General features: G+C 40.6%; 1 protein-coding gene across 3 annotated transcripts in view; it reads right to left on the bottom strand.

Annotated features, from left to right (window-relative positions):
- The window catches only part of strbp (spermatid perinuclear RNA binding protein), a 75,409-nt gene that overhangs the window by 24,461 nt on the left and 37,295 nt on the right, over window positions 1-13,653 (bottom strand). For all 3 annotated transcript variants that reach the window (XM_034896452.1, XM_034896451.1, XM_034896453.1), the window contains one exon: window positions 3,933-4,112. In XM_034896452.1, coding sequence (XP_034752343.1) covers window positions 3,933-3,935 — 3 coding nt within the window. In that variant the 5' untranslated portion in view covers window positions 3,936-4,112. The remainder of the gene's footprint in view (window positions 1-3,932; window positions 4,113-13,653) is intronic.

The raw sequence follows: 13,653 nt of genomic DNA, 5'->3' as shown, positions 1-13,653 counted from the left end.
GAAATTAAGTGTTAACGAGCAGTTGGACAGGTGTACCTAATAAAGTGGCCGGTGAGTGTATACACACACACACACACATATATATATATATATATATATATATATATATTTTATTTTTTTTAAGACTTCACAACGTGATTACAAATACGCACACTCAATCTGTGTGACAGCAACACCCTGGTTGTCCTTGAATCCACCCTGACCGGCACATAACTCACCAGTGTCCCTCACTAACAAAATTAGACTGTGTCCAATTTCAGCACATTGACCTATAGGTGATCCTTGGAAGTTTAAAAATTTGTTCAGTTGTCTTCACGGGCCAAAGTTAATGCTGCTATCTGTAAATGCAATATATCATGCTCAAATTAAGTTTGTCTATTTGCTGTAGAAATTTAAACACAGTAACAACTCCACAGCATGGCATACAGAGGCAAGACACATAAGCAATTCCGGTGACCAGACAAATTGTAAACACCCCAACAGTTTAGCCATATTATCTAAACCACTTTGTGTAGAGCTAAAACTGAAAGTGACTGCACATAACATGTCAGAAACAGCTTCCCCTCTAGGAATCAGAAACAGACATGCATCCCAGCTGTCTGCAAGCCACCAGCACACACCACCAGCATGTATACCTTTGTATGCCATTGTTGCATAGTGCTTTTAGACCACACACTTACCAATTACACTCCATTTCATGCTCCAGTAAGGCCGGCTGGCTGGTATGTTACATAACCACATTACACAGCATTTACAACTTGCTGTGTACTAAACTAACGTCCACACACACCAACACAAGAAAACAAGAAAACACACAAGAACATATCATGGCAAAAATCCAACACAATGGTCACTAAATACAAAGATTGTGAATGAAGTATGGACATACAACCCATGCAATCAATTCCACACAGTGTCTTACACACATTACTGCCATCACTTCCATCCATCACCACACATTCTGTGCTTAATGCCCTGCAGTCAAAGCATTTTCTGTTCAATGTGTTGTGGTCAAACACTCACACTGTCAGTAGCAGCTACTTTTCTTTAGAAGCAGCAGAATCCAATGACTCTGCCTGTCTCTTTTAGTCACTTCCTGGCTCATCTTGTCTCTCTGTGGCCATCTGCTATAAAATTACACAACCCAATGCCAAGGACAAGACTCACTCGCAGAATATCAGCTGTGATCGGAGACTCTATACCTGTGATGTTTTTTATACTCCAACAATCAACCATTTTGGAACATTGTACTGTGTGTGTGTTTGGGCTCCGGCTATGCGCCTAAGGAGTTAGTATGTGCCTAAAACAGCACACACTACCAGGTATTGTGAGGAGAGACTGAAAGATGAGGGAAAGAAGATGATGACAGAGAGGTGGAGCAAGCCTCCGAAAGTAAACAAAGGACCAAAGCTGAGAGATCGACAGAAGGAGAAGCAGGGAGTTTTTTGTTTTAATATTTTCAGCCAGCCACAAAAACAAACGTTTGTTTGTACTGCAGCTGACTACACTGAGAAAAAACTACACTAAAACCCAGAAAAACAAATCAACACCCAATAACAGCATGCAAAACTATTTCAGAAGTGGTAAATGTCACACCTCTTTAGCCTAACATGAAACCAAGTAAAGTTGAAGGAGAAAATATCATCAAAAACTTCAAAACCCATCACAAAATAGCTAGGAGTGATGGAACAAGCAACACAAACACACACACACACACACACACACACAAAAGTGTCGTCTCTGTAACATCCAACAGCCTCTGGGAGATTGCATTAAAAATTCATCCAGTGATTTATCTGCACTCTGCTTGGCAAGCTGGCCCGACACACTCCGCTATCCTGTTTTATTGTGAGCTCTCTCTCTTTCTCTCTCTCTCACAAATTACTACATACATACAGTCTCACACAGATATACAAATATATTGTAAAAATCATCAGCAAAACCACGAAAAAAGGCTGTTCATGTCATGCCAGACCTTTAATACACATTTGATGAACATGGATATGGAAAAATAGAAAAAACATCTACACCCATTGGCCCTTTTAATGTGTCGTCATGGTTTTAAAGGTATATAGTCTACCTATAAAATATTATGACCGGACCGCTAAAAGCAGATGAGGCGACATTACACTGTTTCTGGCCATACTATTGCAGTATTGAGTATGGCCATGTCTACATGAGGGAAATACTAAAAAAATCACCATAAAATAAACATCAAATTATGTCAAATGGAAGAATGAAATGAAATGCTTCCCTGTTTTGACAACAGCTTTTAAATCATTTCTATTTTTGGCAATCTGATCATGTCTTTTACCAACTCTACATCAAAGATGCTGTAAAGATGGAAGTATTTGGCATTTAACATAATATGAGAAGAAGTGGAACTGAAAACACAAAATTATTGAAACTTTCCGCTTGGCAACGTCTGCAGTGTCTTCTCCAGAAACAGAGCAGTGAACTAATGATGACATGTACGGGCTGAGCTACCAAAATGAGTGTATGTGTGTGTGTGGAGGGAACGAAGGCGCGGAGAAGCATGTGAATTCATTAAATGCCGAAAGCTCAGTGGAAAGTCAATAAAGAAGCTGTTTGGTGTATTGTGCAGTTTGCTCGGTGACACCCTTGCCAAGGTCACCCAGAGTATTTGCTGCATCACCATAACACAAGACTAATCACACATGTGCGCACACACACACATACACACACACACACACACACACACACACAAACACACAGTCTGATTACCCCTTGGTTATTTATGAGCCCAACCATGTGCTGTCTTCTGCTTACTCCAACCTCAGCACCTTCGGCAACATTATGTTTTCTCTCAATCATTCATTTTTCTCCCCTTTCCTCTTACCTCCTCCCTCCATTCTTCCACTCTTGCCCACAAACCATTCTTTCACTCCCATTTTTTCTCCTTTCTACACTTGTTCTAGTTTTTAATAATTCATCTTCTGCTCTGCTCCCCCCTTGGGAAAAAGCTCCCGCTGTCACAGGCCAAGAACATTAATCAATCTCTCTCTTTCTCTCTCCCTTCCTACCTCCCTTATCTCCCCCATTTTCCCACTCCACACTTCTCTTTTTGCTTCCCATATCCTTTGCGCTTTTTATCTGTCATGTTTCTGTCCATCATTTATGTTTTTATGGTCTTATCTGCCCCCACTTGTCATTCACCCACCCCCACGTTACTCTCTTTCATCTTTTGAGACACACTCCCTTTCCTCCTCCCAATAAACAATAGCTCTTTTTCTGCATCTTCTTCCTCCCGTAACGTGCCTCTTGTGCAATTACCTAAGGAAAAAAATCTAATTTCTACATTCATTCAGCATTTGTGATTGTGCCCTGGTAGAAAACTGTTGACCAATAAAAATGAATCATCTATCCTTCTTACCATCAACAAATGAACAAAGGTGAATGTTACAACATTATTCCATGCATCATTTAAATTCAATCTAAAGGAATTTAAGCACATGGAAAAGAACAAATTAGTTGCCTTTTGATAAAAATCAAAAGAAAATTTTCTAGAAAACATAACAAAACAGCCAACAGTAATTCACTCTCTGTTAAACACCACTGTCTTCTTTTCCTTTCATTGTTCTTCATATTCTTAACCTCCTTTTTCCCTTTCATTCATCTGTCTTCTCCTGCTCCTCTTTCCCCAATGTTAACATATAGCCTGTAAAGTAATTCCCTGCCTAACCAAAGCTATACAATTGTCACTGCACAAACTCTTATCAGGTATCTCTTTTTGACACACACACACACACACACACACACACACACACACACGCAATGTTGTCATGTCAGACTGGAGAGTGTTTCCTCACTCTATTGTGGATAATTCACCAGTATCCAAGATAACACAACCACATCACAGGCATTGAGGCACACACACACACACACACACACACACACACAAAGAGTATTACCATGCCTGCAGGAGGAGTGGTCGCACGTTTTCTTCCTTGTGACGCCCCGCTTCTGGAGTTGCTGGGTGCGTGGTTGGGTGCAGAACCAAGGTTACCGGTCAGGATGTTGCTGTCACGCCGTTTCCGCTCCTCATGTGCTCCTCTGTCACTCTGGCCACCACTCTATGAGAGGTTGTACTTCTGAAGGGATGGGGTATCAAAGATTGTGGGGGGACAGAGAAAAGGATGGAATTTTGATCAGTGCCTTACTAACTACAGCAGGAAGTGCCAAGGGGAAATTGCAATGCTGCTTCTGGTCTGCCACATAAAACACAAAAAAGCAAAACAGATGAAACAAAGACAGTAGTATGATCATCATCTACAGAAACATGCAATTCCAATTCCACCCATACTTTTCCTTTACACACACTCTCTCTCTCTCTCTCTCAACAGGGGTACAGTCCCTTGAGTAAAAGAACAGAATGGCTAATCACCCATGTACACACACACACACACCTACACACACCTACACACACCTACTACACACACACACACACACACACACACACACACACACACACACACACACACAGGCCTTCATTTATTTTTCATGAGGTTACAGGGGTCTGAGGGTGGGGGGTGTAATACAAACATGTACTTGTTTTCACACTGGGTTACACACTTTAGCCTAGGACAACCTCCTCCATATCTACGTGTGCACACACGCAAACTTGTTGACTATATATATATATATATATATGAACCATGAATGAATTAAGAACATGATCATGTATGACTGTTTTTCACTGTAAAGCACTTTCAAATCACACTGTGTTGAACAGTAAGGATGGCGACAGGAAATAAGAGACAAAAAAGGAAACTGACAAATGTCAGAGCTGGACTTGAAATTACAATGTTTAGTACTTGGTGAGAGCTGGAACACTGTACTACAGTGGTCAGTACTACAGTGTGCTTCTTCTAATACAGGTTCCACAAATAGCTCTTAATGGTTTTTCATGCCTCTTGATGATTTTCTAAAAAAGTAAATTTATTGTAATACAAACCTTGAACCTATATAAAGCTACTTGTGACTTCTACCTTTAGCTCGTCTCAGGGCTCCGTAAAGTAAAGTAAACATCTGGTGTTGCTATGAAAGCACAGGCCAGTTTTATCAGTGTGGAGCAAACCGAGCTGAACAGATACATAACGTTCCTATTCACAACATGAAATGTCAACAGCATCACCGCTGACAGTACACAGACACATCTGGTCACTCTCAAACCAGAGCAATGACATTTATAGAGCTGTGCATGTGTTCACACACAAGTGGATGAGTTGACTTCTCAAAGGCCTTCCTGATTCAGGTGTTGCCTGTTTAAGCAGGTGTGGGAGGATGCAGCAGGGTTCATTTCATTAATGAAAACATTTTCAACAACACACAGGCGAAAAAACATCAACCTGTGACTACTTGCTGTTGAGAATACTGAGCTAAAATGAGATAAAAGAAGTAAAAAAGTAAAATCTATAATGGGTGTTAGTGCTAAGTTAATGTGGTGTCAAAATAATCTGAAAAATGTGTTCCCAACTGAAAACATATTCCGTTTACAATCAAAGAAAACAGAGAATAAACAGCAAATCCCCACCTAAGCAAATTGTTTAATTAAAAAAAATTGTGCCAGAACAGTTTGATCTGCAAAATCTATCTCTAAAAATTAGATTAGCCAGGCACTGCAATGATAAGGGAAACAATTCAGACATTTATGGGGCAGAGTCCAGGAGAAAGTACACATTTAAAGTTCATTACAGACACCAGACTGATCTCCGCTGGTGTGCCTTGCAGAACTATCACTGACATTTTTCTTTTTTACACTCATAAATAAACAATGTCTCTAATGTGTAGATAGTGTCATCACCTGTACATACATCCAGGGTTCTATCTGGATGCTGTCAGGGGACAGAAAAGATAAACACATATGACACTGGTCTCTCTTGGAGTAGACCTGCTGGGGGATTAAATTGTGGCGAAGCTGCAAAGCTTGCTGGGACCCAGGGAGAACAAGAGCAAGAGAAGAGAGAGATAGAGATGCTAGATGCTAGATGCTAGATGCTAGATGCTAGAGAAATTACAGATGGAAAGAACTGGAAATGTGCAGGTGCCAGTAGGACAAAGAGAACGGGCAAAAGAGCAAAAGTGTAAGCAGAATACAAAGTGGTGTAAGGGGACAGGGGAGAATGAACAACTCCAGCAGTCATGGAGCTGGCCCCTCAGGCAAACAGACTCCACCAGAGGCTGCTCCTCATTTTCTCTTTGGGCGTCCCTCTCTAAGCCACTGACCACTGGCCTGCCACCATGTCAATTACCTCCTCAACACCTGGCAGCAACAGTGTCTGTGTATATGCACACAGCTACCTTACAGCCAACACTGTGCCTGAGGGGGGTAAGCTCTCTTCTAACATGGCTTGGCAACTTAGGATTGCATGCAGATGATTATAGTGCACGCACACAAACACAGACCCAGATACAAACACCCTGCCAAGAAGCATAATAACATTGTGCCAGTTCCCATTTTATTTTCATTATCAGAGGAATTTAGTGATAAACAACACCATCAACTCCCTCCCTTTGTTTCTCTCATGTCATTTTGCTTCTCATTTACCTTTAATTAAAATGATGAGTACACAAATGAGAATGATGGCGTACATAGGCTGCGTGTCGTCTGTACGAACTATAGATGCCAGCTTGTCTGTAAATCCTCTTGTGACTTTGTCTTCCTTGACCTCACACTGACCAATTATTATATTTCTGCCTGCATCCACTCTCCATCTCTTTTTGTAGGACTCCCGCCAGTATCCATTCTCCATTTTTTTCTTCTCTCTTATTCACACCATCATCGTGGGTCATTAGTGTGCGATTTTGTGTTTTTCTCTAGAGTAGGAAAGGAGAAAGGAGAAAAAACTGGCAGAGGCCCAACCTCAGTAACACTGGTCATGCACACAGACAACATCACCTCAATTTGGTTCCATAGTTATTGAATATATATTTCTTCTACAAGTTAATGCATAAGGGAAAACACACACACACACACACACAAACCCAGTGTTCCCGACAGAGACAAAAGGAATCAGGCAGAGCATAAGAAACAAGGGATGAGAAGTGATTGAAAGACGAAGGAGAGATAGCAGAGCTGGGGAATTTGCTTATGAGAATTGTTCTCATTAGATAACCATCAAATGAGATGAGCAGTGGATGAGACAGAGTGAAGGGAGACTGGGAGGATTGACAAAAGCCAGAGAGAGTGCTAATTAGTGTTGGAGGAGCTTATTTCCACATTGTATTCTCTTTTAAAGTTTTGATTCAGATTGTCAGCCGTACTGATGCTGATGATGAGTACGGCACAGTTGGAAGTGTTCTATCCAGCAGCCACAGCGCCAGCAAGATACCAAAATTCAAGACACACTGTCATTATTTTACCAGAAAAAGGAGCTTCGATTAACGGCTGACTACAGGCCACAAATCTAACATTACAGCGCGACCAAAATGTGCTGGCACTTTTTATGAATAATAAAACACCAAGTTAATATTGTTGAGTCCACTGCTTTACTTTATAAAAACTTACATCAATCGATGTATCTCACATTGATCTTTAACCTTGCTTTTCTGGTCTTTAACCCTGCTTTTCTTGTCTTTACCCTTTATTTATTGTGTTACTCACTGTTACTTTATTGTGGCGAAGGCTCTGACATCCACCTACATTTGCACATGCATGTCCATTTAAAAAGTAATGAGTGGTTTAGTGTATGAAATATCAAAAAACATTAGAAACTGCCCATCAGTTTCATCAGAGCCCAATGTGATGTCTTCAATTTGCTTGTTTCATTTATCTATCTATCTATCTATCTATCTATCTATCTATCATGCAGTGTTAAAAAAGAAGCAGGTGCTGAGGGATCCTTAATAAAGTAATGGGCATAAGTATGTATCATGTACTTTTAGCTAGTATGTGCGTAAGTTCCAGCTCTTACCCTGCTGTCACATGCAATACTCTTCTTTTTCCAAACCACTGTTCAGACACCTCTATGCACCCCAATGGAGCAGACCTACTATGAAGCTAATCTTTTGCAGGTCTTGTCTTGTGCGATTTCTGTCTATCGCACAATTGCTCCGAGGTATGGTATTTTTGCTCTCATGAATGATTTTCTCTCCAATGCTATTTCTGATCTATTATGTTTAAACATCATACACCTGAAAAGGGCTGTTTATTTGTGAGTAGCCTCTGTATTTTATTTGTACTAATTTGTGTGTGGTGCCAGAATGTTTGCATCAGGGAAAGCATCTATACAAGTCTGTGATAATGAGCTGGACAAACACGCACACCAGCAAACACAAATAATGAAACTCCTAGGAGCAGGCGGTGCACAATGAACAAAATGGATGCAGCATCACGCTCTCATACACCTCTCTCTAACCATCTCTGTTGTGAAGAAGCATGTATTGTGTAAACAAGTGCTTGCTGACTGAGATGCCTGTTTGCCTGGTTGTTTCCCTACAGGTTTGAGACAGCAGGACAGAGAGATTGAAAGACAAGCGATCAGAAACACAGACAGTGGTACAGACAGAGAGAGGCATGCTGAGACATGGAGAGGTTGCATAGAAAAGCATGTTCAAAGGAAATGGCAAGATTCTCTAGAAACTTTTGTTTATTTTCTTTCCATGTCGGCTTTAAACAGTAACTTTCCTATTCCCCCCTCCTCAAAACTTACATCATCTCATTTCCCCCCCGATTCCCTTATTTCCGCTCTCTCTTTTGATCCTTTTTGTGCTGCCAAACAGAGCATTTATAATGCTTGTATATCCAGTATAGCACACTTAAACAGACTGGACTGCAAACAGGCTGTATAAAATAGAAGTAGCAAATGTTTGAATGTAATCTGGGCTGAAAAAGGAGGTTTGAGGGTCTTCTTTTAACGCCACATAAATAACTGCATCACTGTGTGTGTTCATAGTTTTTCTGATTGTACGTAGTTATGATCTTTGACTTTTAAAACATACAAAAGTTGCTACACATAAAAAAGACTTTTTTTACTTTCCAGCTGCATAATTTCTGTGACAATTTCAAGGCAACTATGACAAGCACCTCAAATGCCAACAAAAACAATGGATTAGATTAAGATAAAAAAAACATTCACCATCTGATAATTGACCTGACCTGGTAATAAGCAGTCCAGTATACAACCTTAGGTTGTGAGGGCTTATCCTTTCCAACATGAACTGACTGGTTTCCCTACGAGAAATAAACAAGGATTTCTATGTCAGATCAGAACTTACAATTCTTTAAGTAAGACAAAGGTCTGCATTCACATACCTTTCTGGATTTAAAGCAGTAGTTATTGTGCACATAATTAGACATGTAAAGAAGAAGACAAAACAACAACAGTAACCAGGGTTTGAAAGTGGCCAGACTATGAGGAGCAGGATAACAAGCTTGACAGAAAACGGCAGACAAACAGGAACAGAAACACTTACAAGAGAAACCTCTTAGTTACACTGTTCTGTTACACTCCTGCTCCTGGTTTTAGGAAGGCAAAGGTTGGACACTGACCCCTCCCCACCATTTATCCAGATCTGAGGGAGGTCCAAGGGCACTACCGTTGCATTCAGCATGCCCTTCAAGCAAACAGATGTTGTATTTCACTGAGAGTTGAGAGACATGCCCAGATAAGTGTATGGTTGCCTTTGCTAGTTCACTGTGAGGCTTCACTGGCTCACATAGCGGAGGAGGCTGTACCTGATTGCTTGCTCTCAAATCGCGGAAATAATCAGCCAGTAATCAAAATCATGGAATACCTTGCCATGAGCCGTGACAGGGCCACTACACAGTGATAAAGACAAACCAATCTTGTAGATGTACAAAGATGTAAACAACATATTTGAAAGTAGCATCAGGAAGTGCAAGGATTTTAGAAGCTGCATTAGTCCTCTCAAGGTGAGGTTGCAGGTAAGTCATCGTTTTTATGAATGAGGAGCTGGTTAACAAATACCTGGAACTGCTTTGGTTGGATCACCAATCACCACCAAACAATCCTTGACTTATGAACCTTTCAGCAATAGTAATAATCAAACAAGCAATAGTAACTTATCAGTAAATTAAAAGGAACAAAGAGTGGTAGACTAGTAAGGGGCTCTTTTAATAGAAATGTTAAAGAAGAGTTAATACTAAGAGAAAACAGCTAGTTTGCTAACCGTCTTGCAGATCGAGACTAAACTTAAATGTTGAATAAAATGCTGTTTGACAATATTAGTAGTAATTTGTTTCCCCGCTCACAAATTATGTTTCATCAGCACAAAGCAATTAACGACTTACAGAAAACAGCCGCAATAAAATAACACAGAAGACTACTCAAAGGTAATAGCGTTCATGCAATACAATGTAGTAGAGACGTGATCAGGAGTAAGTGACGTGCTTAAAAATATTGTCTGCATCATGTCTCATTAATGCAGGACAATGCAGCGGGCTCGGCACATGCTGATAGGATATTAGAACAAAGACCACCAGGGATACGGCGTACTGCATGCGCATGATGGTGGGAATGTGTGTCTCTCAAAGCCAAAAAAGGTTTACGTACAAACTGTATAGAATGTATATGCTTTCGTGGCTGCTTTTAATTACCAGGTCTGAACACAGGCAAATAACAGTGAATTAACAGGCAGAACAATTCCAATCTGAAAACACCGTCAGGAATTGGCCTTTTAAAAAAATCCCACATTAATTTAAAACTGGGGTCTTTGTTCTTGTTCTCAGAACGAGGAGCCCTGATGGTTTTCATAGCAGGCGTTTAATCTGGAACTTTTTTACACATGGGAGTCAAGGTGAATGGAAATTAAATATTTCCATTCTACATGTTAATATTATAGTTGATATACGGTATTTTACTGAAATTGTCCTGTCTTTTAGTTTCTTTAAAGATTATTTTTGGATCTTTTCAGCCTTTAATTTTGACACGACAGATGAAGACATGTAAGGAGAGAGAGGGCGGAATGACATAAAGTAAAGGGCCGCAGGTGGGAGTCAAACTTGGGCCCGCTGTGTCGAGGATCAAACATTGTATACATATGGGTGCCCGCTCTACCAACTGAGCTATCTGGGTGCCCGTCTTTTTATTTTCATGCAATGGTGGACAAGGCTTCTGTTATTGATATTTTCAGGGACATGGGGGAACAATCCCATTTTAATGACCACTGTGACATCCCGAGGGAAAAGGCTGTGGACAGAGGATAGATTCCCATAGAAGGAGGTCACGGAAGTCCCAAAATGGCCACCTTCCTAGACACTACATCTCCCACAATGCAGAAAAAGAAGGACAGGAATTTGGGAGTTATGATCAAGGCGGAAAGTAGACCGAGAGAGGAGTGTGTGGCTGTTGTGTGAAAAACAAAGGAACACACGGCGGAGACCTGGGAGCTTCTGCTCAAAGAACGCTAAGGTTGTGGACTGTAAAGCTGCACCTTGAGTTGTGGACTTTGGGACTTTTAAGTTTGGATTTATTTGGAGGATTTTAATAAAGGACAAACCTGGATGAGGCAGATCTAAAAAGATGGTTCAGAGTTTTCCTGACCTTGTTTTGAATTACTTTGAAAATGTGGATTCTACAAACTAAAAGCTCCCCTCGTCTGTGATCACAGTTGTGCTTTTGGTGCTTTTTAACCACACGGCCTCGGAACTAGATGTGTTTTTGAGAAATCCCTTTCCGATGTCACACCACATATTATTTATATTGAACATGGATGAATAGATTAGTCGATCGACTGAGAAAGCATGATTCTCGGTATCACAGTGGACACACACTGACTCCACTTAACACACATGCACCAAAGCAATTACTTCTCCTACTGACTGCCACGCTTATTTCCCAGTTGATCTCAACTTATGCACCTGGTCTGTTCCAATTTATCTTAGTCTCCTATTTCTGTTATGTTTTACTGCTGTTTTATTAACACCTTGTTCCGTTGTTCTTTCAGTATATTTGGTAATACATTTGATTCTGTCGATCATGTTCCATTTTGTTTGTCATCCTTATTTGTCTGCCTGTTTACTGTGTCTTCTGTTACGAGATGCTGACGTAAGCCATTTAGGTTTGTATTCCATTTACAGAATTTTAAAACAAGGAGATTAACAAGTTTTTCTGCATAAATGTTTCCTTTATAGATGACCTTCATTTACAAAGAAGATGCTTGGTGAAATAACTAACTACTTTAGGTCCACTTCTGCCACATAACAACGTTCAACAGTCCAATGGCAATTACCTTTATGTACATATTTGCTTCTTTTGAAAGCCTGCATTCAAACATGCATCAGTAAAGTCCACTACAAAAAACACAGAACGCAGCCTGGGGCAGTTAACAAATGCAGGTGCCTTGGAAACAAACTTTAAAAAATGAGGATGAATGACCATGCTTTGGTTTATTGATTAAAATCGGTATTCTAATTCAAATCATCAGCAGGACAAGGTCAGGTCAAGTTTTGTTGAACCCAGTCATTGATTTCTGTGACCTCTGATGAGCTCCTTACCCTTACTATTTTCACATTTGCCTTCTTTATATTTGTAGGCACACAGAGGCTTCCCTGTGATCAAATATAATTCTAAACATAGGTAACACAACTAGATGCTCTGTAACCCTGCATATGTTACACTGTGGTTGTGTCTTGACTGGGTGCAGGTGCAGAGCAGGGGAGGTCAAAGCACAGAGTATTGATGAGATGACAGAAAGCAGAGGAAACGCTGATGTTGCTTCTGGAAAGGAAATTGATAACATTGACAGGGGAGTGCAACTCCCCTTGGTCAATAATTTAAATGGAGAATAGCCGTTTGTGTGCACTATTTCTGCTGATGGTGGCGAGACTATCTATCTATCTATCTATCTATCTATCTATCGATCTGCAAAGCCACATCTTAAAATCAGCTTAGCATTGGTTATCTTAGACACACCTGTCATCTATATGGGTTACCTTACTTTTTTGTGATACATTTTTTTTATATTATTTTATATTCAGAAAATAACTTGAACAAACAATTACAAACAATACAATGAGACATGGAGCTCGTCCCTGAGGCAAAACACAGAGAGGAGAGCTGGGAGGGGGGGGAGACAAAACAACACATGCAGAATCAGACACACACAAACACACACATAAATAGACACGAACAAACAGGCAGACAAAAGACAAGGGACCAATCAAACGCGCAGGTTGAGGTTAAGGTTGCCGCACAAGGCTACAGCCCGGACCTCAAAGAGGCAGCAATATCGCGTCAAGTGTCCAGGGTCTGCGCTCCATGGATGCTGGTGGCTTCCAATGGGTTGCAATCATTCTCTTAGCAGATGTAAGTCCAGGAAACACAGCATGTTTTTGAGCCACAGCACGACAGCTCATTCAGAATCGAAACACGGGCACAGTAACCTCAATCAAGGGGGAAATTTTCGATGCAATATAGTTCCAGAACTGACCAACAGGAGAGCACTCCCAAAACATGTGAAGATATGTACCTTCAGCTTTAATTGGGCAGAAAATACATAAAGGGCTGGTAATTATTTTCATGCGGTGAGATATGTCCTGTGAATGAAAATCTGCTGATGGTCTGGATTGCGTGATGGGTAACCTTACTTTTAACTGAAAACTTAGCTGCCACCACACACACACCCATACACACACACACACACACACACACACACACACACACACACTGG

Source organism: Etheostoma cragini, chromosome 16, assembly GCF_013103735.1.
Source record: "Etheostoma cragini isolate CJK2018 chromosome 16, CSU_Ecrag_1.0, whole genome shotgun sequence".
Classification (NCBI taxonomy): Eukaryota; Metazoa; Chordata; class Actinopteri; order Perciformes; family Percidae; genus Etheostoma; species Etheostoma cragini.
The sequence above is the reverse complement of the archived record's forward strand: the minus strand, read 5'-3'. Positions and strand labels throughout refer to the sequence as shown.